The following is a 26,186-nucleotide window of genomic DNA, read 5'->3' on the forward strand; positions in this document are numbered from 1 at the left end:
TAATTAAGTCATGTCTGACTCTTTGTGACCCCATGGAACCCTTGTGACCCCATGTGACCTGCCAGGCTCCTCTGTCCATGGGATTTCCCAGGCAAGAATACTGGAGTGAGTTGCCATTTCCTTCTCCAAGGGGTCTTCCCAACCCAGGGATCAAACCTGGGTCTCCTACATTGCAGGCAGCTTATTTACCACTGAGCCACCAGGGAAGCCAGATTATTTGTGTAAGGATAAGTAAAATAGACACCAGTACATAAGAACATGCCCCCATGCCCTGACAAGAACCCCTAAATAACAATGCTCAAGGAACCTGTGGCTAAGGAATAAATCCAATTCTAGTAGAAAATGTTAAGGTTTCTTAGAGAAAATAATGGGAAGTTGCAACATTGATATCAACAACCAAAACAACATCACTAAAAGCACACACCAGAACTGGCATTACGGGTAGCTCTATATGTCTTTCTCTACCTCCGACCCCAGCCCCTTATTCCACCAAGCATTATTGCTCCAGACTGGGGGTGGGGGTGTCCTCAGCGACACCTCTGCTCCCTGGGAGGCATGTGGAAATGCAAGGTGACAGTTCTGGAGGGAGGCTGATGGTACAGCGTCTAGTGGGTGGAGGCCAGGCATGCTGCTAAACATCTTAACAAAGCGTGGGATGCGCACCTATGACGAAGAATTATTGCCCCCAAACATCAACAATGCTGAGGTGGAGAAACCCTACTCTAGGTGAAAAGCACATGGGTGATGGGTACAGTGGGTCATGTATCTGACACAGGAGGCTGATAGGAGCTTTCCAAACTGGGATCACAAACCAGACATAGTTGTGAATCAAGGCCAAGCAGGTAGGCGTAACTGCCCTAAGGCCTACTGCTGGGTCCCCGAATGGCCCTGTTTTATGCCTGGCAGAGATCCTGGCTTATGTACATGGTAAGTTTTTTCATATCAGGAGATTTCTAGCAGGTCTAAAAATATCATGGTGTAATTCGAATGATGGGGCAGTTGTGGAGATGGACTTAACAGTCATAGTAGGAATGTACATACCCGTTCTCCTTTGGGGCCTCTCTCTCCAGGCTTACCCATGATGCCCTGAAAAACAAATGTCAGCACTAAAAATCACTGCCTGCCAAGATTTCTCATCAATCGACTCCACCAGGAATTCTGGCAGGCGATCTGGATGTAGTTTTGCATTAGAACATTTATTTTCAATGGCATTTTCCATACCTGAACACCTGGTAATCCATCTTTCCCATTTATTCCCTGTAAAGACAAATAATGGTCAGTATTTCTGATTCTGCATTAACAGAAATAATTAAATGCAACAAAAGGGTAAAGTTTCAAGGACTTTATCATATCGCCACCGAGATTTTGGTGAGACAGTGTGGTGAAATAGAAAACAAAACCAACAGAATCTGCCCCAAGTTTAAATTCTGACTCTATAACTTACGAGTTCCATTTACTTCAGGCAATTTACTTAACCTTAATAGCATCAGCTTCTCCACTCACAAAGTGAGGATAAATAATGGCCTTAAAACTAGGAATTTAGGGAAATAACAGAAAATGCCTAGCTCACTATAGTCAACAGGGTTGTTTTCCTCACTTATTACGTTAGGTCCATTTTGAGAAATAAGAAGACTTCCCATGGTGCTGGGTGGCCAGTATATGATATTCATTGCTCACTTTCAACAATTAAGACAGTCATTCTCAGTAAATGGCCTCTATTGTTGCTTGATAAATTCATAACATGGCTACAGCCTGATCCTGCTATGAAATAAACTGTCAGCCAGAGACAACTGCTATTTTTCAGTTGAAAAATATGAAAGGACAGTGAGAAATTTGTAATTGTGCTTTCTGAGAGTATTAAATACTGGTTTCTTCTTAGTAAACTGGAAGCTTCTCAAACTCTACAAGGCAGTTCCGTAGTTGATAAAAAAGCCTAGTCCTGCTTGCAGATTCGTGAGCCCAGGAGAAGCCCCGGCTGGGGAAAGCACTCAGGATCACATCAGATACTGAGAGAGCCACAGCAGGTTTGTCTCCGAACTTTGACCTGAAGAGGGAGACCAAGGCGAGGAAGTGATTTCTCGGCAGCAGGCAGGCGCAGGGACTCCCTCCTCTGCAAAGCCTGGGAGACTTTCGCTGGGCTGGGACGGAGTCTACAAGGATGGATCTCCCGACAAACAGTGTTTTCACTGCTGTAATCACACTGGGTTGGGAACCTAGCCCACTCCCCCAAGCTCCCTGAAAATCCTGGGAATTACCTAGAGCACTTTAACTAAGACCATGTTGCCTGAAACATCGAGTTCTATGGATTCATGCCATCCAGAAACACAAGCAAAAGATAAAGCTGGTTAAGGAGACGATGTGAAAGAAACAACCATGTCATTTGAATAAGAGAAGATAAACCTGGTGTAAAAATGTAATTCACGTTTTTGGTAGCAATACGAGAAAATGAACAAACTTCTAGATAATTTCCTGTCTTTTGTAATTCATTAGTGACTGTCATATGCGTTCTCTTTTCTCCGCTAGTGCTGCTTCATTGCTTCAGTCATGGCCAACTCCCGCGACCCCATGGACTGTAGCCCACCAGGCTCCTCTGTCCATGGGCTTCTCCAGGCCAGAAAACTGGAGAGGGTTGCCATGCCCTCCTCCAGGGATCTTCCCAACCCAGGGACCACACCCGCGTCTCCTGCATTGCAGGCAGATTCTTTACCACTGAGCCACCAGGGAAACCTGTCTCTTTTCTCTATGAAGATATTATTAACTTGCTCTTTGTCACCAGTAGGGGGTGGGGAAGGTCCTGGTTTCAGAAATTTTTACAAAAACCTCAATGGATTTACCTTTCTCCCTCTCATTTCACTTATCTTAAAGACCCCTACGCTTCTTTCTAACTCAGGTGTCCATCTACCACACACCTGCATCTGAGCAGTGGCCTGAGGTTGAAGAAGAAGGGGGCCCTTGCTCAGGTGTTCTGGTCAGCACACCTGTGGCAGCAGCTCCCAAGCAACCCCTCGATATTTCTCGACTTGACTGCTTCTTTCCAAAAGTACCTGCACCTATTTTCCTGTCTCATGAAACCTCCAGCATTACCAGCATTACCAGCCCATTCCTCATGGTCAGTGATGACTTGCATCCTTCACGGAGAAAACAGCAGTAGGGGACCCACTCACCATTCTGCCTCCAGCCCCACCCACCTGTGCTCATAACTCTGACTTCTGCTCCTCCCTCCTCTTAAGAAGGAGGTTCTGCCCGTTCCTTGTGAAGACCAGTTTCCACGTGTGAGTCTTCTCTCCTGACTCAGAGCCCACTCTCTTGTATCTTCCAATGTCCCCTTTCTTTTTTATATCATTAGTCATTCTTTTTTTATATTTGTGGCTTAGCTGGTAAAGAATCCGCCTGCAATGCAGGAGACACCTGGGTTCGATCCCTGGGTTGGGAAGATCCCCTGGAGAAGGGAAAGGCTACCCACTCCAGTATTCTGGCCTGGAGAATTCCATGGACTGTGTAGTCCATGGGGTCGCAAAGGGTCTGACACGACTGAGCGACTTTCACTTTTCATTCATTGATGAAGGGGCCTCTGGTGCTGTGTGTGGACGCTCACTGGTAGCAGCACACAGGCTTCTCATTGCAGTGCTTCTGCTGCCGCGGAGAACAGGCTCTAGGCATTCAGGCTTCAGTAGTTGCGGCTCACAGCGTGGACTGAATTGCTCTGTGGCACGTGGGATCTTCCCAGATCAAGGATGGAACCCACGTCTCCTGCATTGGCAGGCAGATTCTTAACCACAAGACCACAAGGAAAGTTCTCAACCAGGTCATTCTTATCACGATACCATCATGCTGTACGCTCTCCCCCAGTGATGCCTGCGTTTCCAAACCCAGGGGAGAATTTTAAGCTCCCTTGATACTCTTCCATGCGGTTTCCTCTCCATTCTCTCAAACACTTGGCTCCCTCCACATACAGGAACTCTCCTTCGCCCGGCCTTCTCCACCTCTCACTGGCTGCCCCTTCTCAGTCCGTCAGCCAGAGCCTCTCCTAGTGTCTCTGTTCTCTTCCCAGTTCACAGTGACCTCATTTCATCCAGGCTCAGGTTGAAAGGCCCAAATCAGTCTCTGCAGTCCTGGCCTCTCCATTAATTCCAGAAGGATCCACCGCTTACTTGACACTTCCACTTAGCAGTCTACTAGTGCTTCAAGATGAACATTTTATAGCAGTAAACTCCTGGTTTTTCCTCCCACATTCACCCATCTCCCGTCCTTCCGGTCTCACCAAATGTACCACACTGACCAGGCTGCTCAGACTCCAAACCACAGCTTTGCTGTATCTCTTTCTCACCCACTGCATCTGGCCCATCAGCAAGTACTGACGGCTCTGCCTTCAAGACACATCATGCCAAAGCTTCCTCAAGGTTCTGTCTGCTTCCACCCTTCTCCCTATCGTCGGCTCTCCAGGCAGGAGTTAGAGTGGTCCTCGAAAATGCAGTCCAGTCACTTCCTTACCCACTACAAATGCTCCAATGGGTCTCCATCAGACTTCAAATGAAACCCGAACTGCCTCCCTGACTCAGAAGTTCCTCACAGTCTGGCCACTGCCTGCCTCTCCATGTCTCTCCTGATCTCCTTCAGCTCACCTTCCTCCTGACTTTGTGCCTTCTGCCCTTCCTTCAACGCGGCAGGTTCTGCTAGCCTTTCCTTTTTCTCAAAACAATGTCCCCATCCCTGCTGTCTCCCTGACCTCCCCATGGCTTGAGCTCTCCCATCATACAGGGTTTGCGCCAATGCTGGACCCTGTCTGACCGCCCTATTGAAATGCTACTCCAGGGCTTTACCCTGCTTAGATCATCTTCTATCTGAACCATGCCTGTTTGTTTTTGGTTCGTATCCCTACACTAGAGTATAAATCCGAGGAGCTGCAAGCACCCGGAACAGTGCCTGGCATGTCACAGGTGCTCAAGAAGCATTCACTGATTGAATAAATTGCTTTTTGCATAACTCCCTGGGAACGCGATGGCATCTGAGAGAATCTGACAGGGGTTGGGATGGGGAGTTGGTAAAAGGCAGGGGAGAGGAGGTGGAGATTGAGACGAATGTTAACGGACCACCTTCCCTGGCAGGCACTGGACATCGCACCATGTCGTGTCACCTCAGTGACTCACAAACCCTTGGAGTCGTATCGCAAACCCAGATCTCCCTGACTCTAAACTGCATATACTTTCGGTTTTTTCACGTTGCGCCTCTGGGGAGCTGGTGGCCAGGGAATGCCCCGACCCTGAGGTTTCACAGGGACGGAGCAGCCTCCTGAATTCTGTGCTGTTTGGTCACCTTCAGCCACCCCCTTCCTAACAGCAACCTGTTCCCACCCAATCCATGGTACAGAAACCAGCAGAGGGAGCAGGGACGTCTATAAAGAGCACCCTGGCTATTCCTCTATCTGCCCCCTCCCTCACGGCCCAGCACACCCTTAGCACATGGCAGGGGTGGGCTGAATGGACTGAATGTGTTCTGTCTGCTTCATATGTTGAGTGAACTGAATTAATCAGAATGACTGTTACAACGTCATATCAATGTTATGTCTCAGTAGCCAAGAGCTCTTTTAGGACATGAGTGGGTGATGCATTTGGCAGTGATTAACGAAGGTGTAAGGACAAGTCCACAGATAAAGGAGGGAACCTGAGACAGAGCCTCTTTCTACTGTAGCTCCATACACAGGTGTTAAATCTGCGAGTCTGCCTATTTCAGGATATGACAGGCCATTTCACTTTTCACTGGGCTGAGAACATTAGACCTAAGAAATAATGAGTCTAATTTCCTGACACTTAAAATAAAAGGCCTCACTGTTCCCATGGTGATTTAAGACATACTCACAGGGAGCTGGGCCCTCAGGGAGAACCACACCCCAAGAAGCCAGTGGCAGACCTGCTCTCACTTCCTCAGAAACTATGTATTCAAATCTCACTTTTCGAGGTGACAAGTAAAGAGGCAATGCTGAGAACTTTTCTTAAACAGGCAAATTTTAAATAATGAAAAAGACTTACGGGCTTTCCTGAGGGTCCCTCTGGTCCAGGGAAACCTACGTCTCCAGCAGGGCCTCTCTCCCCCTGTAGACATGTCCACAGACAAACATCAGTTGCCAAGAAAAGCTTTAGAACTGCATGCAGTCAACATAAGGACAACCGCCAGGGAAGAAACAGGAACTCACCGGTTCTCCCGGAATTCCTGGGGGGCCTGGGGCTCCGGGCTTCCCCTGAGGAATCAGATCACCGGAAATGTTAGGCGCTAAATTACTGAACAAGGCCACGTGTTTTCCTTCCACACCCGCGTGTCAGCACCTGTGTGCAGGTGTGGTTCTACACTGATGCACCACCCCCGCTGGACAGAGTCTGGGGACCACACTCCACCGTGCAGATAGGAAGGCAGTCCCTCAGTGCATGTGTGGGTGTCCACCAGAGACCACTGGGCAAGACCGGAGTGGGAGTCGGACCAGCGCAGGTAGCAGTGGGCCGAGCCCAAGTGTCCAGACCAGGCCTGAGGATCCTGTCCTTGAGAAGCCACCTCCTCCCCTTGAACCTCATGTGGATGGGGATGTTGGTGTGGGGCTGAGACCATAGAAATCCCAGCAGGTTTCCAGGGAAGGAAACCTGGGCTTTTTCTCTACTTGCTGGCAGCCCCTTGGCAGATCAGTGATGGCTGAGTGGTGAAGGGAGGCAGACGCAGGCCCGAGATAGCATCCTGGGCCCCCACTGCCCAAGTGTGGCAGGAGCTCCTGAAATCTCGTGGACCTGAGTTGGGGCATGCGTTAGAGCTGAGAAAGCCAGTGTCCCAAAGGGCCTTGGCATGGACTCAGGGGCGCAGGGAACTTGCGCCTGGAGTTCCAGATGAAGATCCCAAAGGCCAGGCAGCCCCAGCAGGGACCTCAGAGCACCTGGGGCGGGAACGGTGCCCCCAGTATGCACCTGCCCTCCCGGGAGGGAGGGGAGGAAGGCCACGGGAAGGCTCTGGATGGCCTGTTTACGCAATAGGAAGGGACAGACTTCTAGGCGGAGCAGGGCTGGGCCCTCTGGTTCTCAGCAGAGGTCTGTGATGTGCAGAGCAAGTGGAACATCCCTGCTTCAACCAGAACCATCACCTTAAAATTTTTTTTTTTAATTGTGGTGAAACATACATAACGGGAAATCTACCATTTTAACCATTTTATGTGAACAATTCAGTGGTATTAAGTACACTCACACTGGTGTGTAGCTATTTCCAGAATCTTTGAACTATTTCATTTTCTGAGCCGCAATAAGGTCCAGTTATAAAAACTAAAGTAACAGTTTTTAAACTTTTTTTATAGCCAGTTTTTATATATATAGCATGCATTTTTTTAACCCTTCCCCATTGTTGTAACTGTCAGTTAATCCTAATGACGAGATATGAAAACTGCATTTTAGGTAAATGCATTAGATCTACGCAAACAAGTGGCAGGGCAGCCTCTAATTTCAATCATGCTGCATCCTTCAAAAATATTCTTGGAATTATTCATTTGGATTGTCTTTTGAGTCTGTCACTGATCTTTTAAATACTTCAGTGGTTGCTAGTATTTTTGCTTTTATGGCAGACTTAGTTGAACATAATTTAGAGTCCCACCTGGATGAATACAGTAGGGCATTACACTTCACCATGCCATAGGGAAACAAAAATGGGGTGTGAATATGAGAGATGCAGGTTGTGAGGGGACCCAAGGTGATCCCAAAGGCAGGTACCAATATGTTGCTAGAACAGTAGGGAGCTGGGGAGGAACAGGATTAAGTGTGAGCCAGTTTTCAAGAAGAATGCTTTCTGGTATAAAAATTCTTGGGTGGTATCACTGACTCAATGGACATGAATGTGAGTAAACTCCTGGAGATAGTGAAGGACAGGGAAGCCTGGTGTGCTGCAGTTCATGGGGCCGCAGAGTTAGACAGGACTTAGTGACTGAACAACAAAAACTCTGCAGTGCTTGCTAAATAAAGTATTTTCATGTGACTTTTACAATCACACTAAGACTGCTGCTGCTAAGTCACTTCAGGACTTGACCTAAAACAGGTCAGGAAGGGGGTGTCATCCTCCATACAGGATGCCTCTCTATGGAGTGTGCTAGTCACTCAGTCATGCCCAACTCTCCGCCACCCCATGGACTGCAGCCCACCAGGCTCCTCTGCCCATGGGATTTTATAGACGAGGACACTGGAGGGGTTTGCTGTGTGGACGGGTCTTTATTTTTTGTTGTTAGGTTCAGCAATGAGACAGAGGGAAGCAGGGTGGCTGCTGGCCTTTTGAGGGATGGGGGGAGGATTGTTGGGAGGCTCTGGGTGCTGGTGGGTGTTGGCAGAGGTCAGTGGGTGGTGCAGAGATGGTAGGGCCCTTTCTTGTCTTCCTCACGTTCCTGTGATTGAAGCACAGGGCTTCCACTGACTTTCCTACCCTGGCTCACCCTGCAGGGCACCTGGTGAGGATAAATGGGCTCTTATTCATAAAGCCTGACCACAAAATTTTAATTAGCGCATCATGAATGAAGATCAAAATGATCCCCAGGGCTCTGAGAAATGATTTTAACCTTTCCTGGTGCACTTCCTATTCATTTGAAAAGACCTTGATGAGATTTAAAACATTTGACACCAGAGAGCAACAAAAATGATTGAGAGGCTTAAAGGGCTAGTTTATGAGGAAACATTAGCAGCAATAAAGCTCCGCTAATAACACCAGGCTGGGGGAAAACTCAGGCAGATGGCAGCTTAATACGAAGATACTGAAGCACATTGCCTGAGGATGAGAACTTTGCCTTCTGAAGATTAGGAAACCTTGAAATATTCTAAGAATAGAGAAACCCAACAAGTTTCTCAGACTTGTGTGGTACTGATGCATTGGCACAGGTAATGGGCTTTCCCTCTGCACGTGAAAGTTGAGTTGGGAAGAAAAAAATAAAGGAAAAAGTTTAAAAGATGAACATAAAGGCAGGAGCATTCTTGAGGTGGGAGAGAAACAGGTGGGTTTAAAAAAACTTTTGGGGTTTTGTTTCTTAAACTGGGAGTTTCAGGAGTCAGCCAGTGCTTCCAGCCCTTTTGGCGGCTGGTACCTGTGAGAACAACGTGAGATAGACTGAACTCACCGAGATTCCTGCCGCTCCTGGGGGACCTGCCGGCCCTCGATCTCCCTGAAAAAAACATGTACTGCTTAGAATCAACCTACACAATCTCCACTGCTAACACTGATGCTCAAATACTAATTTATAAGTTCTCTTCGGAACTTATAAATGTTGTCGATATTAGCTGGTGTGAAGCTAGAGGCCAGATGGGGAAAGGATAAAATAAGAACTGCAGCGAGTGGAACCTACTAAAGACTTCTCTCTCTCTTTTTCCCCATAATACCAAAGCAAATAATAGTACTAATGAAAACAAGCATTTACGGTATCATTTCTGTTAACCTATTCTTTAAGACAGAACCCCATAATACTTACAGGTAAAATTAGCCAATACTTTTATTCCACATATTCAAAAGTAACTTATTACCAATAATTAAAAAACTAAGGCCTTGAATGTCTTCTGAAAAGCTTTCAATAGACTTGTCTCATTGGATGTAGGGTTAAAATGATGTGTTTAGAACTAAGGATTTTGTGGTTTCTCCTCATGAGGCCAATAAGACCCCTGGAATTTCTCTAAACAGTGGAATGACTCAACCTTTTTTCCAAAGGCAATGTGGTATTTTAGATAAAGCTGACAAGGCTAAAAATACTTATGGTTATATATAGGGCAGTAAAATGGCAATTTTTGTTGGGCAGAGTCGACATTAAAAAACTTCGTAAGTTCACTGAGGGACATAAAAGAAGATTTGATTAAATGGAGAGAGATGTTTTGCTCATGGAGGGCAAGACAGCGTTGTAAAGGTGTCATTGCGCCCAAACTAATTTATAAATTTAATGCAATTTTTACAAATTGCAGCTTGATCAAATGATATTAAAGTTCACTTTGGATAATAAATATATTTGAGGATAAGAGAAAAAGTTAAAGAAGAATAATAACGACATTAGTGATACCATATTTCAGCAGGCAATAAAGCTATAATAATTGAAATATGGAATATTGGCCCAAGATTAAGCAGTATATCAATGCAATATAACAGAAACTTCAGGAACAGACCAACATATATAATAGGGTTTTAGTAAAGAAAGGGCTGTATTATTCAACAAATAGTGCTAATAATTAAATAATTTCTTGGAAAAAGTCTAATTCCTCTCTTTACAGTATACTCCATATAAATTCTGTAAGATTAAACATAAAACTGAAAGGCAAGGACCAACTAGGATAAAGCCTCCATCATACAATATAGTAGTGTCTTCATTATATAAACCATAGCTACAGTTAAAAAAAAAAGAACTAATAGAAAAATGGGTGAAGGACCAAAACAGGTAGTCCTCAGTTCCACTGTGCTCTTTTAAACTGCAGGGTTTTTACCTTGGAAATGAATGTGCTGGGGCTATTCATTCATTGGAAATACCTGCATATCTGATAAAGATGAAGTTAAGAGGGCTCCTGTCTGAGAATATGGTTCTTCCAACAACTGGGTCTCACAGTACTTCGAACCAGTCTAGTTTAATGATCTGGCAGAACTCTTATTTCCATAATTATTCCTGAGACCTTGTCAAAAACAATAACTCTGTCTCTGTAACCTCCACTGCCTGCATTCAACCTTGGACCACCATCTTCCATTACTGTAAATCATGCCTTGAGTACCTCGAACTCCCCAAAACTTTGATGTCACAAAGACCTCTACTCCACCTAGTAGAAAAGTTTTCATTTTCTGTCCCTCCCTAGACGGCCCCTCTAGCTTATTCACCTAGTTTGGATCCCGTGGTCACTGGTTGTAAGCACTCCCGACACACTGCTGGCTCATAGTCCCATCCTCGCTCCTCTCACTTATCTGTCCAAACGGGAGCTCGTTTAAACCCAGCTCCCCTCCTCTCTGTGCGCATAGACACAATCTCACTTCAGTTTATGACCAGGAGTCTCGAGGGGCTTCTGCTCAGTCACCGTACTCTGTGGTTCCTGGACTTGCCTTCTCGTAGCAGACCTTTTCCTCAAACTTCCAAACTCTTCTCCCTCCCTCACTCTCAGATGAGACCTTGATCCTCCACCTCTGAGAAAGCTGAAGCAATCAGGCAAGAACTTCTGTAGACTCCAATCAATTCATGTGCCCATGTCCCCGCTCCTGTTTCCCTGCACTTTGGTTCCAACCAGCTACCACAGATGAACTATCCGGGCTCCTCTCTGAAGCCCGGCATTTATGCCCCAGGTCCCTTCCCTCTTAGCTACTGAAGATGCCGCTCCAGCACTTCTCCCCTCTCCTCCTATCTCATCGCTCCTTCCCCTTTACTAAACCAGACCTTTCTTTTAGCCTAGAAGCTGTCTGGTACTTCTGTGGTCTTAAAATCTATTTTATGGCACCTAGCCCTGCTTCCTCCCGTAGCTGCTGGCCTGTTTCTTCACTCTTCTTTGCAGCAAAAGTCCTTGAACATTGTTTTCGCTTTGTGTAAATCTTTTTTTTTTTTTTTTTGGGTCATTCTCTCTTAGACCATTCAAGTCCAGAAATTTTTCTTACCACCACAGTGAAACAGTAATCATTTCTCTGGTGAACGGTTCCTACATGGCCATCCTACTCGACCTATTTGCAGGATATGAGACAGATGATCACTCTTTTCTATACACAATCTTCACTGATTTCCAGGGCACCAACATTTCCTCTTATTTCTCTGGTCCCTTCATCTCAGTCTCCTTTGCTCACCCTCTACTTTCTTCCTGATCTTAATATTGGAGGGCTTCAAGGCTCAGTCCATGATCCTTTCCTCTTTTAAAAAAATGTACTGTCATTCTCTTGGTGATCTTATCCAGCCTCTTGACTTTCAGATAGCACCTATAGGCTTACACAATCAATTTATATCTGCACTTAGACCTCTTTTTAAACTCTATACTTTTCTATTGTACCGCCTACTCCAGGACCCCCATTATGCTGTCTAGTAGATAATTCCCATAATTGGTCACACATCCAAAGTTATACTATGGATCATTCTCATCCTACCCTCTCTGAACAGACTCTGTGTAGAGCTTCCCTCATTTCTGTTGATAACATGCCATCATCTCAGGTGCTCACCATGGAGCCATCCCTGACTCTTCTCTTAGACCCACATGCCATCAGTCCTATTGCCCTTCGTTCACAACACGTCCAGAGCCTCAGCCTCCTCATGAGCTCCACTGATTCTGCTCTTGTCTGAACCAACACCACTGCCCCATATATGGGAACAGTCTGAGCCTTCCCTGTCTCATGGGGCTCCCAGGTGGTGCTAGTGGTAAAGAACCCGCCTGCCAATGCAGGAGATGTAAGAGACATGGGTTCAATCCCTGGGTCATGTCAATTCACTCCAGTATTCTTGCCTGGAGAATCCCATGGACAGAGGAGCCTTCCTTATACTCCAGTTGCAGGTCCGTCACTTTTCTACTGAGAAACCACCACCGGCTCCGTATTTCACTCAGAGTGAAAGAGAAAGTCTTTACGATGGCTGATAAGCCTCTTTATTAATTAGTGCTTCTCAAACTACCTGTGGTGAAGGACCACTTTACTTGCTTATTTATTTTCTAATGTATCATGAACCAATGTGGATCACATGTTTGGATATTATGGCAATGTCAAAAGTCAAGTTTTTTAAACGTTTACTCTCCATCTCTGTGCTTACCTTGCCTCCAAACCCATGACAAAACTTGCAGACTGGCCCTGGTCCTCCATGGGCCAGCGAGCAGACTGCTGGGCAGGGTGCTCACCTCACCTGCCCCTCACCTCCACCCCACCTCTCTGACCTCATCTCCTAGCATGCTTCCCTCGCTCACTCCCCGGGTCTCCTTGAATGTACAGGAATGCTCCTGTCTCAGGGCATGTAAGGCCTTCTTTTTCTAGTTGTTTATATTTAAGGTGTACAGTTTGATGATGTGATATACATATATATCGGTAAATGATCACCATAATCAAGCTAATTCACATCTCCGTCATCTCACAGGTCACTGTGTGTGTGGGTGTGGGTGTGTGTGTTGAGAACACTTAGAAAATTTCAAGCATACAGTTTAGTATTGTTACCTAGCATCACTGTGCTATACATTACATCTCAAGAACTTCCTCACCTTGCCTGGAACTTTCTTCCTTCTGGCTTCAGGGGCTTAGCTAACTGACCACCTCCATCCCCCGACTGCTTCCAAGTCTTTGCTTAGCTCCTGATTTCTCAGACCACCTGATTTAAAATCACACTCTCCCCTTCCACACTCCTGATCCCTTAATCTCCTCTACGTTTTCCTTCTTTCCACAGCACTTACTAACAATATTATTAATTATTTGTATTTATTCTCTTAGTTTCTGCATTCCCTGCTTAAAACACAATTTTCACAAGCACAGAGATTTCTGTCTATTTTGTTCTCTTAAGTATCCCCAAACCTAAAAGAGCTTCTGGTTCAATGGTAGGTGCTCAATAAACATTTTTGAATGTTGAACTGGTGAACACACGCTTAACCTTGCACTTACCTTTATACCAGGAAATCCTTCTAGTCCTGGCAACCCCATTGCACCAGGTTCTCCCTGTTAAATATGAACATAAGAACACAAAAGCAACAATCAAAGGTTTTTAAATCATTGATTTCAAAAGCAAGGATTTTTTATTTTTTTTGCCTAGAAAGTACTTTCTCAAATATTGATTGGTAATTTAGCAAGTAAACAGAATGCTCTATTTTCAAGCATCTGTATTCTTGCATTTGGTATTTGAAAAGAGCCAGAAAATAAAGCTATTCCCTAAAGTATATATTTTTTTCTAATTGTTTTTATTCTGACTAATCTTCTCTGAATGAATTCCTCTAGTCAGTGATAACTCCAGCTTCAATAAGAAATAGAAGAAAAGGCTGGCATTTAATAAACTTTGCATTTGTGAGGTACCTAAGGCTTCTAGATTGTCAGAAAACAAGACTAAAGATGGAGCTCTCAAACCAAAGTTTATCATCCCTCAATACTCCCTGGAGCTGGACATGAACTGTGGGCGCTTCAGAGGACAGCCCCAGAGGCAGTCACTGCTGACGGGTCACTGAGAGGAGATGAGTAAGCCTTTCTGCTAAAAAAATTGTTTCATATACTGGTGTGTGGTCACAGCTGACTTTAGGTCCTCAAGGAACCCATTTAGAAAGGTTAGGGTGAAGGAAGCTGCTAACTTACAACAATAAACATTAGGGGCTTTAAATTAAGAGACTAAGTGGCTTGATTGTTGTTGTTCAGTCACTAAGTCGTGTCCAATTCTGCAACCCCATGGACTGCAGCATATTAGGCTTCCCTGTGCTTCACTCTCCCTCACAGTTGGCTCAAATTGATGTTCATTGAGTCAGTGATGCTATCTAACCAGCTCATCCTCTGTAGCCCCCTTCTCATTTCGCTTTCAATCTTTCCCAGCATCAGGGTCTTTTCCAATGAGTCAACTCTTCATATAATATGGCCAAAGTATTAGAGCTTCAGCATCAGTCCTTCCAATGAATATTCAGGGTTGATTTCCTTTAGAATTGACTGGTTTGCTCTCCTTGCAGTCCAAGGGACTCTCAAGAGTCTTTCTCCAGCAACACAATTTGAAAGAATCAGTTTTTCGGGGCTCAGCCTTCTTTATGGTCCAACTCTCATATCCGTAGAAGACTACTGGAAAAAGCATAGCTTTGACTAGATGGATCTTTGTCAGCAAGGTGATGTCTCCACTTTTTAATATGTTGTCTATATTTGTCATATCTTTCCTTCCCAGGAGCAAGTTTCTTTTAGTTTCATGGAACCCAAGAAAATAAAATCTGTCACAAAAAAAATCTGTTTTTTCCTTTTATTTGCCATGAAGTGATGGGACCGGATGCCATGATCTTAGTTTTTTGAATGTTGAACTTCAAGCCAGCTTTTTCACTCTATTTTTTCACCCTCATCAAGAGGCTCTTTAGTTCCTCTTCACTTTCTGCCATTAGAGTGGTATCATCTGCTTATCTGAGGTTGTTGATACTTCTGGCAATCTTGATTCCAGCTTGTGATTCATCCAGGCTGGCTTTTTGCATGATGTCCTCTGCATGTAAGTTAAATAAACAGCTTTGATGTACTCCTTTCCCAATTCTGAGCCACTCCATTGTTCCATGTCCAATTCTAACTATTGCTTCTTGATCTGCATACAGGTTTCTCAGGAGACAGATAAAGTGGTCTGGTATTCCCATCTCTTTAAGAGTTTTCCTCAGTTTGCTGTGACCCATGAATTAATGTTAACTACAAATATTTTCTTAGGACACTGGATGCTTTAAACATAATCATATAGAAAATGTAGCTTTCCAAGTTCATTCTCTGTAAATGTATTTTAGCATGCCTAATACTAATCTACTTCAAAAATACCACCAACACTAACTTCTATTATGAGTTATGATATTGTCCTTACTATGAGATACTTAATGAGAAGCTTATGATCTGGATACTTTCTTTGCTCCAAAAATCTTTTCAGACATCTACCAATATGTAACCTGTTAATCAGAAGAAAAGGTGTTTAGATTCTATTCTGAATGAAGCTCTGTAATAGAGGCCTTGGGTTATTGACAAAGGAAATAAGCTTTTTGATTCTCTTTGTTTACATTCTCAGTTATCCTTAGGGCAGAGGAATTGGTTGGACAGTGTTCAGCCAATCAATCGACATTTGTTTGAAAGTAGCTAATAATAAATATTTAATTGAAAACCAATTATAAAGTGAATACCAAGGGAATTAAATAGATCACCTCAGAAAAGAATAAATTCAATTAAGGGTGATTTTTATCTGCAAAGTTTCACTGAGAAGATTAGAGACAGTGATGCAAGTCTGGTGGCCTGGGGTTTGAAGGAAGCTGGAAATCTTCCCCCAAAGCCCCAAGGGGATTTTCCATTTTCTATTCAGTGACCTGGTAGCTCAGCTGGTAAAGAATCTGCTTGCAATGCAGGAGACCCTGGTTTGATTCCTGGGTCGGGAAGATCTGCTGGAGAAGGGATAGGCTACTCACTCCAGTATTCTTAGATTTCCCTTGTGGCTCAGCTGGTAAAGAATCCACCTGCAGTGTGGGAGACCTGGGTTTGATCCCTGGGCTGGGAAGATCCTCTAGAGAAGGGAAAGGCTACCCACTCCAGTATTCTGGCCTGGAGAAGTCCATGGAATGTATAGTTCATGGGGTCGCAAAGAGTCGGACACGACTGAATGACTTTCACTTCATTTCATTCAGTGACCTGTGACTCCACCATTCTTGGCTTATCTCTGTAGTATGAGGTAGTATTTGTCTACCTGGGGGTAACTGGTAACATGAATTCCAAAGGAACAATCTAAAGATTTATCTAAGATAAACCTGAAGGATTACACAGTTGTTAATTTCATATTTTATGATTCCAATTTTGTGCTTTACCCACTTAATTCATGTCTCTAAAAGCAAGGAACAAAATAAATAAATAAAAAAATAAAAGCAAAGAACATCCTTCACTTGGTTTTTATTCTTTATCATTTGTTGCAGCTAAAAAAAAATCAAAGTCTCATCTCCAGATTCTATTCACATCTGTCCACACTTTTGTTATCACCCACTTTCCAATCCAAAGGAATTATAACTTATCCTTTATTATTCTACTTTTAAAAGAGCATTCTCACCTTAAACTACAGTTCCTAATGAAAAAGCTTTGGTGTTTCAGGGAAGGCAGTGAGAAGCCTATGTGCTCTAAATGATCCAGAAGGGATGTTTGTGTGTGTGAGTGTGAGAAGGAAAGACCAAGAGGAAATTTTTATCAATAAGATGAAAGAAGATTGAAATTGGAATTGAGGATATAGTGGATGAAAGCATTAAAAATGTTACAGAAAGCACAGCATGAGTCACAAAACAAAGGAAGCTCCCACATGACATATTTGGAAAATGCTTCTAACTAGGTTAAATCATGAGTTTAGGGGAAAACAAATCAGCTTTTAATTGCCTAATAAGAAAAAAATAGCTCTTTCATGCACCTCCTTTGAAAATGTATTTAGATGTGAAAAGATTGCTTTTTATGGCTCTCCTGCTTGTTTAAAATTTATTCATCTAGTTTTACCAAACTCTACTGAAACAAAAGGGCCTTCAGTCTCTTCTGGCAATGGAAAGTGCTTTGAAAATTTGTATCAGTTTCAGGTGCATCTGAGTTTCAAGCATATATCCAAAGGTCAAAGTACAGAGAAATGAAATATGAAGGACAGAACATCTGCTTGTAAAGGACATGACAGGAAAGTCAGCCAGGGAATAAAAACAATCTAACTGCATTTGGCAGAACTTTTCCAGAGACACCTCGTGGTTGAGGAGGATGCCTGACCAAAGTCATCATCCTTTGGGGGCTGGAGGACGAGACCTCTCCCCAGGCGGAGGGTTAACCTTTCCTGACACATCACTCCCAGTAAATGGGGTTATCACAGCTCACCAAATCTCCTCCAGAAAAACTGCCTCAGACAGCGAAAGTAAATAAACTGCTCCTATCTCTGTTGTTGTTAGGAGATATGGCAGACATCTTAAAGAATTTCTTTTCAATAGATATTTTTCTGTCGTGATCCACTAATATTTTTCTTTCATGATCCACTTTCATGATCATCAGAATAGTCCTACTGGAAGAAAGTGCCCTGTTTCTCAGGAGCTGTATACGTGTCTCTTTCCAGCCCGGGGCAATTTCTACAAATGCTCTGATGGGGGAACGTCAAGGGCCGTGACATCAGGACTAAAGCTTTCTGAGGTGAGGAATGGGCCGGCTGCCTCCATGTTCACTGACAAACATCTCAGAAGGCAGGCATCCCTCCTGAAGCTCTTCTTAACTCTAATAAATATGTATTTTCTAAATGACACAAACATGGGAATATACAATATACATACCACTGGGCCAGGATCGCCTTTGGGGCCCTATAAGAAAAATATGAGAAGTCACCTTGAAAATAATGACTGAAGCAAAATCACAAACTATGAGGAATTTTTTTCCAATTTGCTTTACTACATGTAAAAATATGTGCAAGCCTTGCTTTGCTACCGTTTGGATTTGAAGCATAAGATGAGGAACTATAACTTGATAGAACTCCCATGACGGCAATCACCTGGACATTGATTTAGTTCTCAGATTTCCAAAATGTGACAGCTCTATGAATTATGTAATTTTTCTCTACTTTGTATACAATCTTATTATTATTGGTTTCATTTATTTACTCCTGCAGAACACTTTGGTTATGTTTCTAACACATAATTTTCAGTGAACTTAGGATGTCTTTTTGTTGCGTATGTGTGACTGTTCAGTGAAAATATGCTTCATGACAAACAACTGTACTCACAGGGGGTCCCGGTGGCCCTGGGTAACTGGGAGCACTCACACCTCCCTTCAAAAGAGAAAGAAAAAGGTGAGAAGGATTTGAGGTAACCTGGAACCAGAAAGTGACTTTACATAATTAGAAAAGTAAATACCTGGATTTTATATAAACTGCTCATTCCATTCCCTTCATTGAATGGCACACCCTTAGAAAAGAAATGGAATATGGAATTATTCTTTTATGTTAATAGTGAGAGTCTCTAACTTTGTTGTTTTACCAAATGATATTTTTCCTATTCTATTTTAGAAATGGAGTTTAATGCTATCAGTAAAAATAACAATGTTTCCATTTTTGGTTTTTCTAAGGCAAATGTAGGGGAAAAAAAAACCGGAAGGCGTGTGAGCTCCACCAGGAGTGCACACACACACTTTCTGCAGGACTGTGATGAATGTGCTGATTTGAAAGATGAGACACTAATGTATTCAGAGGAAAATATTATTTGCTCATTAAAATTCAGTTTCTGAATTGCCAATTTATGCTAACTGTTTACAGCCTGCTGACCTGCAGGCCATAATACAGGAGTGCTGATGAAGATGTGAATAGGGAACAATTTGGCTACTGAAAGGTAATTTTTTCCCCCAGTCTCTTCATACTGAATAGAAAATAAAGAGAAACAGGGGATATGATTTTATTCACAACCCTGCATGGATGTTCTACAAAAATATATACTTTAAAACAATAGGGACTAGAAACTTCCTAATAAAATTGATCTGTGAATCAAGTCCCAGGGTCTTTAAAGAGAACTCATTTGAGAGGCTTTCATAATCAAACATTTTAGCATACAAGAAAAATGTGCACATGAAAATTTTAGTTCAGATCTTTTAGCCTTTTAAAAATAAAATCCCCATAGAATCAATAACTTGCATTTTCCTTTACTGTGATTTCCACATTTTAGCTGCAAAACTGAAGATCCCTCACTGCCCTGCTCCTGGAGCGTGGCAGCCCGCGGTGCTCAGGGCACGGGACCTGCGTGCCCTGCAAACACTTGAGAAGGAAGGAGAAAGCTCTGTTCATTGATCCCTTTAGCATTTCACTCATCCATCTGACAATTCAGTTCAGCGGTGTGACAAATGCTCAGTGTCTACTGTGTACAGTCCTGGTGGGCGAGGGATACTTTGGTCTGAGATTTCCAGGGCCAGGGTGGGAGGCTTCCCAGGAGAGACAGCATTGAATTTGTTTGGAAGAATAGATAGCTATGGAGGATCCGGGTGGGAGGGGGAGGGCGATCTCTTCAGTCCCTTGTGAAACACAGGTCCCTTTTGGGGGCTCCTGTCGCATTTTGCTGTGCTCTCTACTAGGGAGGGAGCGCATTTCAGTGTTTGAGCCTCAGGTGCTGCCTGCCCTGCTTCGGTATCAAGGGAGAAGGTAAGTAAAATGAAGAGCAGGTTTAGGAAAACAGATGCCAATGTCTTCAATGTGCAAAGCACACAGACATGCAACCCATCTTTGTTGTCTTCGGAATCTCAAGAAACTTACCAATGGAGAAAGCTAAGACATAAATTTGTGCAACAACATACACTTCCTTTTGCTTTTCGGTGAAGACGGTATTTCAGGGGATGACTTGGGCCATTTCAGGGAGTTACCCAGTTTTCCTGGATGTTTCCCTTGCATATAAGAGGTGCACGTGTTATTAAACTTTTGATTATTTTTCTCCAAAAAAAAGTCACAGATGACTTCTGCCCCCTTTGGGTGAGTTTGGCTTCTTAAACTCTCCCTCTGAGGCCCGTGGGAAGGAACATTCGGCGAGATGGAAGTTGTGATGCTGTTCAAGCGAGACCCCACTTGAGGGCAGACTTGCTCCAGGGAGAGCCACCTGTCTTCTCCCCAGCCTCCTGACAACATCTGTGTCAGCCCTGAGAACACTCGTGGCCCGTGTACATTTCATTCACCAAGCGCTGTATAAATAGAGTTTCCTAGCATCTCAGGCATCATGGATAGTAATAAACACACATAGCACAACACAATTTCTCTACCAACTCACATTGCTGGAAGGGCTCTCTTTATGGCCCCTCTATTTCCCATGAATGAGGCTCATTGAGGTTAAATGACTTTCCGAGCGGCCCCCAGGCGGGCAGCGGTGAGTCAGCTGCACATCTAGGTGAGCTGAACCCATAGCAGGGAGGCCGGCAATGCGCAGATCTGAGCGCCGTGCCTCAGGGCTGAGCTCACAGGGAGAGTCAGAGCTCCCCTAAGCCATGCTGGCCATCATTCAAAGTCATACATGACACTCAGGCGACTTTCATCCTTGAAGGTACCTAAACGTAGTCCAACCCCTTTACAAAAGGCGTCCCCCCTCCTTTTCCATTATGATATGTTCATCACAGGATACTGAATATAGTTCCTCGTGCAAGACAACAGGACTTTGCTGCTTATAAAAAGCCTCGAGTAGGAGCATGCATTTCTGTTTTAAACATGAAACAACTCACAGCTGGTCCAGGTGGCCCAGGTCTCCCAGGGGGCCCCTCGCTGCCCTGCAAAGGGGAGACAGACCAACATCAGTGACAGACGTTTCTACCCCAGGTTTATGAACCAGACATTCTGAAATTGATATGACTTGTCATTTTGTCAGCCTTGCAAAGTCTTGTTCAGCTCAGCTTTTCCCTTCACCTGGGGAATTACTAGACCACAGGAAAGCTAAATGTCTTTCCCCACAGGTATTCAGATCTTCACTGTTTCACCCCCAGGGACAAAGCTTATTTTTAGATGGAGCCATACAACCAGGCGATAAGGTCCTAGGCTTTGAGTGCAACTGGGGGAACTCTCCCCACCTTGGGGTGCAGAGCAGACTTCCTGCAAGTGGGGGTGGCTCAGGGACTCAGCTCTCTGGGGCAGACCCTCACCCCACCACCTTCACCTTTGGGGAACCAGAGGGCGCATCCACATACTTTAACTAGAGTGGAAAATTACAATCTGAATTATGTCTGCAGGGGGAGAAACCTCTCTCAATTTCTAAGTTAACGTCAGGCAAGTCCCCTTGAGCAGAGGTGACCGAGGGACAGTGCTATTTAAAGGAAACATTCTGTACAATGTAAACAGCCTCAGACATTCCGTTTCGAGGCAAGGCAGACTGAAAGTGACATCTGTGAAAAATGAATTCAAGCTGAAACTTGAAACAAGGGATTTGATTTATATTTTTATAAAACACAGGCTGGTTATTAGTCCATGATAAGCAGAGGCACGATACTCCCTTTGGTGTCTTTAACCAGTTCTTCCTGTAACTGCTTTTTTTCTTTTTTAAAAAAGAATAGCCTCTAACAATCTCCCAAGTCTCTTGATTATCAGGGGCAATGGCAAGAAATGGTTAATTAAAGAAGACTCAGAGAGTAAATTCTTACTTATCATGCTCAAGAATTTTGAGGGATTTTAGTTCATTTTCATAAATTTGATGGGTTTCATTCCAATCTCCCCATTTTTTTTCAGTAACAAAATAATCATATAAACCTTCTGATTGTGTCTTTATCAATAAAGACCAACTGTAAAGTTTTTCTTGCCATGTATCTCCCCTAGACTGAATAACATGAGTGCACTGCATGTTTCTAAGACACATCAGGTCCTGCAGGCTGCTGGCAGAGTCCTTCAGAGAATTCTGTCCTGGTTCTCCTGAACCGCAAGGGGACAACAAACAAGGAAAACATGTGCCTACTGAAAGGACTATTTTTTTTTTTCTGGCACAATTAAAAGTCATATTTTCATTCTTGACTGTGGCCCAAAGCTCATCTCTGTGTGGAATTCCCACTAACTTCAAAAGGCAAATCTCCAACAGAATAATTTCCATCAAGAACACAGAGAAAAGGCTGGTGGGGTTGGGCAAGCTCTCTGGGATGCTATCAGAGAAAAATGTGTGAGACTGTCTAGAATAAGCACACGGTTGCCTTTCAATTTTGGGGAGGGGGATTCCTCTGCTCCTTGATGCCATTATGCCTACTGTAGGCATTTCAGGGTATAAGCCACTGAAGTGACTTATGGATTCCTGATTCTTAAATTTCTCAAATTGGAATAGTTAGTCCACGTGACTCAGGTGCTGGCTCTATCACACTGCGGTGGGTGGTGGCGGGCGGAGGGGACTTCAGATGTGAAAACGGGTACCGTGTGAGCTTCCTGCTGAGACCCCTCTTTGCTGCCCTTCCCTGCTGACTCATTGACTGGACTCCCCATGAAGCAAGCTGTGATGGTTCTTTAGAGGACTTCCCCTATGACTCTCCAGATTTCCTCAGCAAGCCCATCAGTTACTGGAATCCTGATGCTGAGAGCCATGAGCTATTGGAAGCCTTGGCACCTGTGGCTGGATGCTCCGATACTAGCCACCTTCCTGCATCTCATCAGGAGGCAGCCCTCACCCTGTCCTTCCACACAGTGGATGCCCAGGACCTTGTATCCAGCCTGGAGCTTTCACCCTTTTTCCTGGGAGCATATCTCTTGTATTCAGACCAATTTCGGGACCTATGTCCTTCCAAGCCCCCTTCCCTGACACCTGTCCTACTTTGAAGCCTTCCTTGATTTTCCAGACTTTCTCTAAAAGTGGTCTCACCTCGCATCCACCCCAAACCCCAATTTGGACAGTAAGTGAGATTTTCCCTCTATACCTTGTCACCCTTTGTTCCCATGGGGCCAGGGTGTCCCGTTCTTCCTAGTAGGCCCTGTAAAACACAAAACCAAGTTTGTCACCAAAACAACAAGAAAAGCCAAGCGTGTTGGAAGTTGGTTGCTCAAAGTGATACATTTTGAAGGTCATTTGATCATAATTAGATCAGTCCTATAAGCGTATATTTCTTCAGGCTGATACCGCAGCTGTATCCTGCTGATAAGCCCTTGGAAGGAAAAAATTTGTATCTGTGGTCGCTTTTTCACCTTGGCCAACCACATTTAATGACCTTAATTGGAACCTTTTAATACATTTAAAAATTTAGCCTTGCTGTTTAAATGGCAATTTACATAACATTATGCCTTCCTAAATGAGCTATAATTTTGGTAGTGATCAACATTTTAATACTTCATAGAGCAGGATTAACAAGGTGCATATTGAGTTATGCGATCTGCATTTTACCAATGGAAAATAAAATTAAATTTAAAATCTTCTTTGAGAACAGTTAGCTATAATTTCCGTGATTCCTTTCACAACTTTCGCTCTTAACTCTTAATTTTAGTGTACAATTTAGACTCAGGTTTGTTCAATATAAGTGCGGTGAAAGCATAAATGGTAAAATTTTCATTATGGCAAATCCATGATTCAAAACATTAAGGAACATGATTACATTCCTACATACCATTTGCATAGGAACTCTAAGGAGAGGATGATTGCAAAAATTGAGGCTCGAATAGGATTGCTAGATTTAACAAATAAAAATACAATATTTGGGACAAACATGCTATGAAACTATTTATTTATATGAAATTAAAATTTAAGCTTATATCCAGTATTTTAACCAGCAACCCTAGTTTTGAGCTCTGCTTTAAGGAGAGATTGGGTTTAACAGGCAGGAAAGGAAAAGAGACTTCTGTTTTAAGAAAACAGGATACCTAAAGACACAAAGAATGTGATACTGTGTTTGAGAGACAGTGAAAAAAGGTGCCAACTAAAGCAGAGCATATTTTAATTCATAAATTGGAATAAAATGAAATTGAATCTGATAATCCTGACCCATTTTTTTTTTCCTCATCTAGAGAATGAATTCTTAGTTTATGGTGCTTAACATGTAAGGTGTAACCATCTGAGTATCCAAAAGGTCAATGCCAAAAAGTTATAACTAAAAGAGATAATGTTCTCTTCTACATCCAACTTCTATTCAAACTGACTTGCTTAATCACAGACAAGTCTCCACAACCCCTAGCAGCCTCAGGTAACAGTAACAAAAGTCCAAGACGTCAGATGCTACTTTTCCAGGCAATGCTTGAAAAATCTACATGGAGGAATGGAGAACAAAAAGCAAGGAGGAACATTAGTTCACCTGGCATCATCTCAGCAGAACGAGCGGTGAGCAAAACAGTTTTAGCAAATACTTACAGGCGGTCCTGTGGGGCCAGGAGCACCTGGAAGGCCTGGAATTCCTTGAAGACCCTGGAAGAGATAGTTCCTACCATAAAAGCTGTTATGTCATTGGAAACAAAGCATTTTAGTTCCGCAAATATTTTGACTATTGAAAACAAAACATCTATGTTGGCTAATCAAGAAACAAGGTGTCTGTTATGTGCAAAGACCCACTTTCGAAGAATAAGGATGTTGAGCTAAAATGCTGCGGCATGCATGGCATCTGTAATGAACATAATTTAATGTGTTTGGTGATTCATAGAATATTTTTGATGTCACATCTCACATATCCTCACAATCATCAATAGCATCTTTGAGAAGCCGGCACTGTTAAAGCATGAAAATACAAATTTCAGAGGAGCAGAATGCCATCAAAGAAATACATTACACGAACGCTTCATTCAACCAGCAGAACAATGGAATCTGCTTTATGATATAATATTTAGTTTAGCTGGACAGTTCATTTTAAGAAATTTGGCTCATCAGTGAATTTAAATTTGGAATCCTTTAGTGGCTTAAGTGTAAAAGTGAACACAAAGCCTCTCTTGCTCTGTCTTATATTTGTAGCATCATGCTAGTTACACTGGATACATTTATATATTCAAGGACAAATTGCTAAGATTAACTGATAATTTGTGTAATTAATTTGTTCCTTTATCAGATATGTCAGCAGCAGAATATTAAATTTAAATAAGCTCATATTATGAAATATTTCACAACTATTAAAATCATGTTTCAAAAGCTATTGAATAGTATAGAAAAAGGGAAATTACAAAATGTTACATAGGGTAAGGTCCAAATTATTAAAAAAATTAGAAATGCAGTTCCTGAGATGAGACTGATGGAGGCTCACAATGTCTTATCTGGAAACTTTGTATCAGATGTGCTTCAGAGTACTGAATTTTCAGATTTGCTTTAAAGGAAACACATGTGCTTATGCTGGTATTACATAATACTCCCAGTGGCATTTAAGGCAGGACCTGCTAATGAACACACAAATATTTCTATTGCAGAACACATGATATTCTCACCAAATGGGTTACATAGATTGGCTCTATTTGACTTCAGGTCAGATTTTTCCGCCGAAGAAATTTAATCCAAACTCGGGAAAAATTTCTCAGGTTTTCAGAGGCATTTGAGCTTTGGAATTGTGGATCTGAGATTGTGGACCACAATAGGACTTTCACCAACAGTCTGAGAAGCACAAACTGGGGTCACTTTTACTCTTTTTAGTGTTTTTGTATATTTCTCAGATTTTCTGTAAGAAACTCAGATGACTTCTCTGATGAGAAAAATATACTTTAAAATACCCATTTATTATCTTAGATAAACATATGATGTATCAAGTTCTATTTTGAATGGTTCCACTTTTTCAGGATTCAATTTTCTTTACTAAGTAATACTTTTATAGTGCCAAAGCATTAATTGTTATCGTAAGCTCCCTTACCTTTTACTGTGATGAAATATACATGTGGTACATATTGTACATATCAGATAAAGTGACCATGGTAGAATTGCTACATGGTAAATTGCTACATAGATATTTATGGGAGTTCTAGAGGAGCAGGGTTCCACAGGGTACAGGGTTCACTGCATTAATGGGATCAAGGATCAAGCTCCACGGAATATGTCCATCTAATGCCTAATGGGATCATATATTCCTTCAGGTTTTTCATGTGATAGGAGGTGAAGAAATGCGGGAAGGACTCTTCCTGGGAGTGCTGAAATGCCTCCCATAATAGGAGTCTTGGG

The 26,186-nt window shown here is 43.1% G+C and overlaps 1 protein-coding gene across 1 annotated transcript in view; it reads right to left on the reverse strand.

Annotated features, from left to right (window-relative positions):
- The window catches only part of COL19A1 (collagen type XIX alpha 1 chain), a 424,857-nt gene that overhangs the window by 34,640 nt on the left and 364,031 nt on the right, over positions 1 to 26,186 (reverse strand). Inside the window, exons 34-45 of the mRNA XM_070450224.1 lie at positions 24,411 to 24,464; positions 22,993 to 23,046; positions 20,836 to 20,880; positions 18,504 to 18,554; positions 18,374 to 18,418; positions 17,928 to 17,954; positions 13,567 to 13,620; positions 9,119 to 9,163; positions 6,191 to 6,235; positions 6,027 to 6,089; positions 1,222 to 1,257; positions 1,042 to 1,086 (exon numbers count right to left, since the gene is read on the reverse strand). Coding sequence (XP_070306325.1) covers positions 1,042 to 1,086; positions 1,222 to 1,257; positions 6,027 to 6,089; positions 6,191 to 6,235; positions 9,119 to 9,163; positions 13,567 to 13,620; positions 17,928 to 17,954; positions 18,374 to 18,418; positions 18,504 to 18,554; positions 20,836 to 20,880; positions 22,993 to 23,046; positions 24,411 to 24,464 — 564 coding nt within the window. The remainder of the gene's footprint in view (positions 1 to 1,041; positions 1,087 to 1,221; positions 1,258 to 6,026; positions 6,090 to 6,190; positions 6,236 to 9,118; positions 9,164 to 13,566; positions 13,621 to 17,927; positions 17,955 to 18,373; positions 18,419 to 18,503; positions 18,555 to 20,835; positions 20,881 to 22,992; positions 23,047 to 24,410; positions 24,465 to 26,186) is intronic.

This window comes from Odocoileus virginianus, chromosome 19, assembly GCF_023699985.2.
Source record: "Odocoileus virginianus isolate 20LAN1187 ecotype Illinois chromosome 19, Ovbor_1.2, whole genome shotgun sequence".
Classification (NCBI taxonomy): Eukaryota; Metazoa; Chordata; class Mammalia; order Artiodactyla; family Cervidae; genus Odocoileus; species Odocoileus virginianus.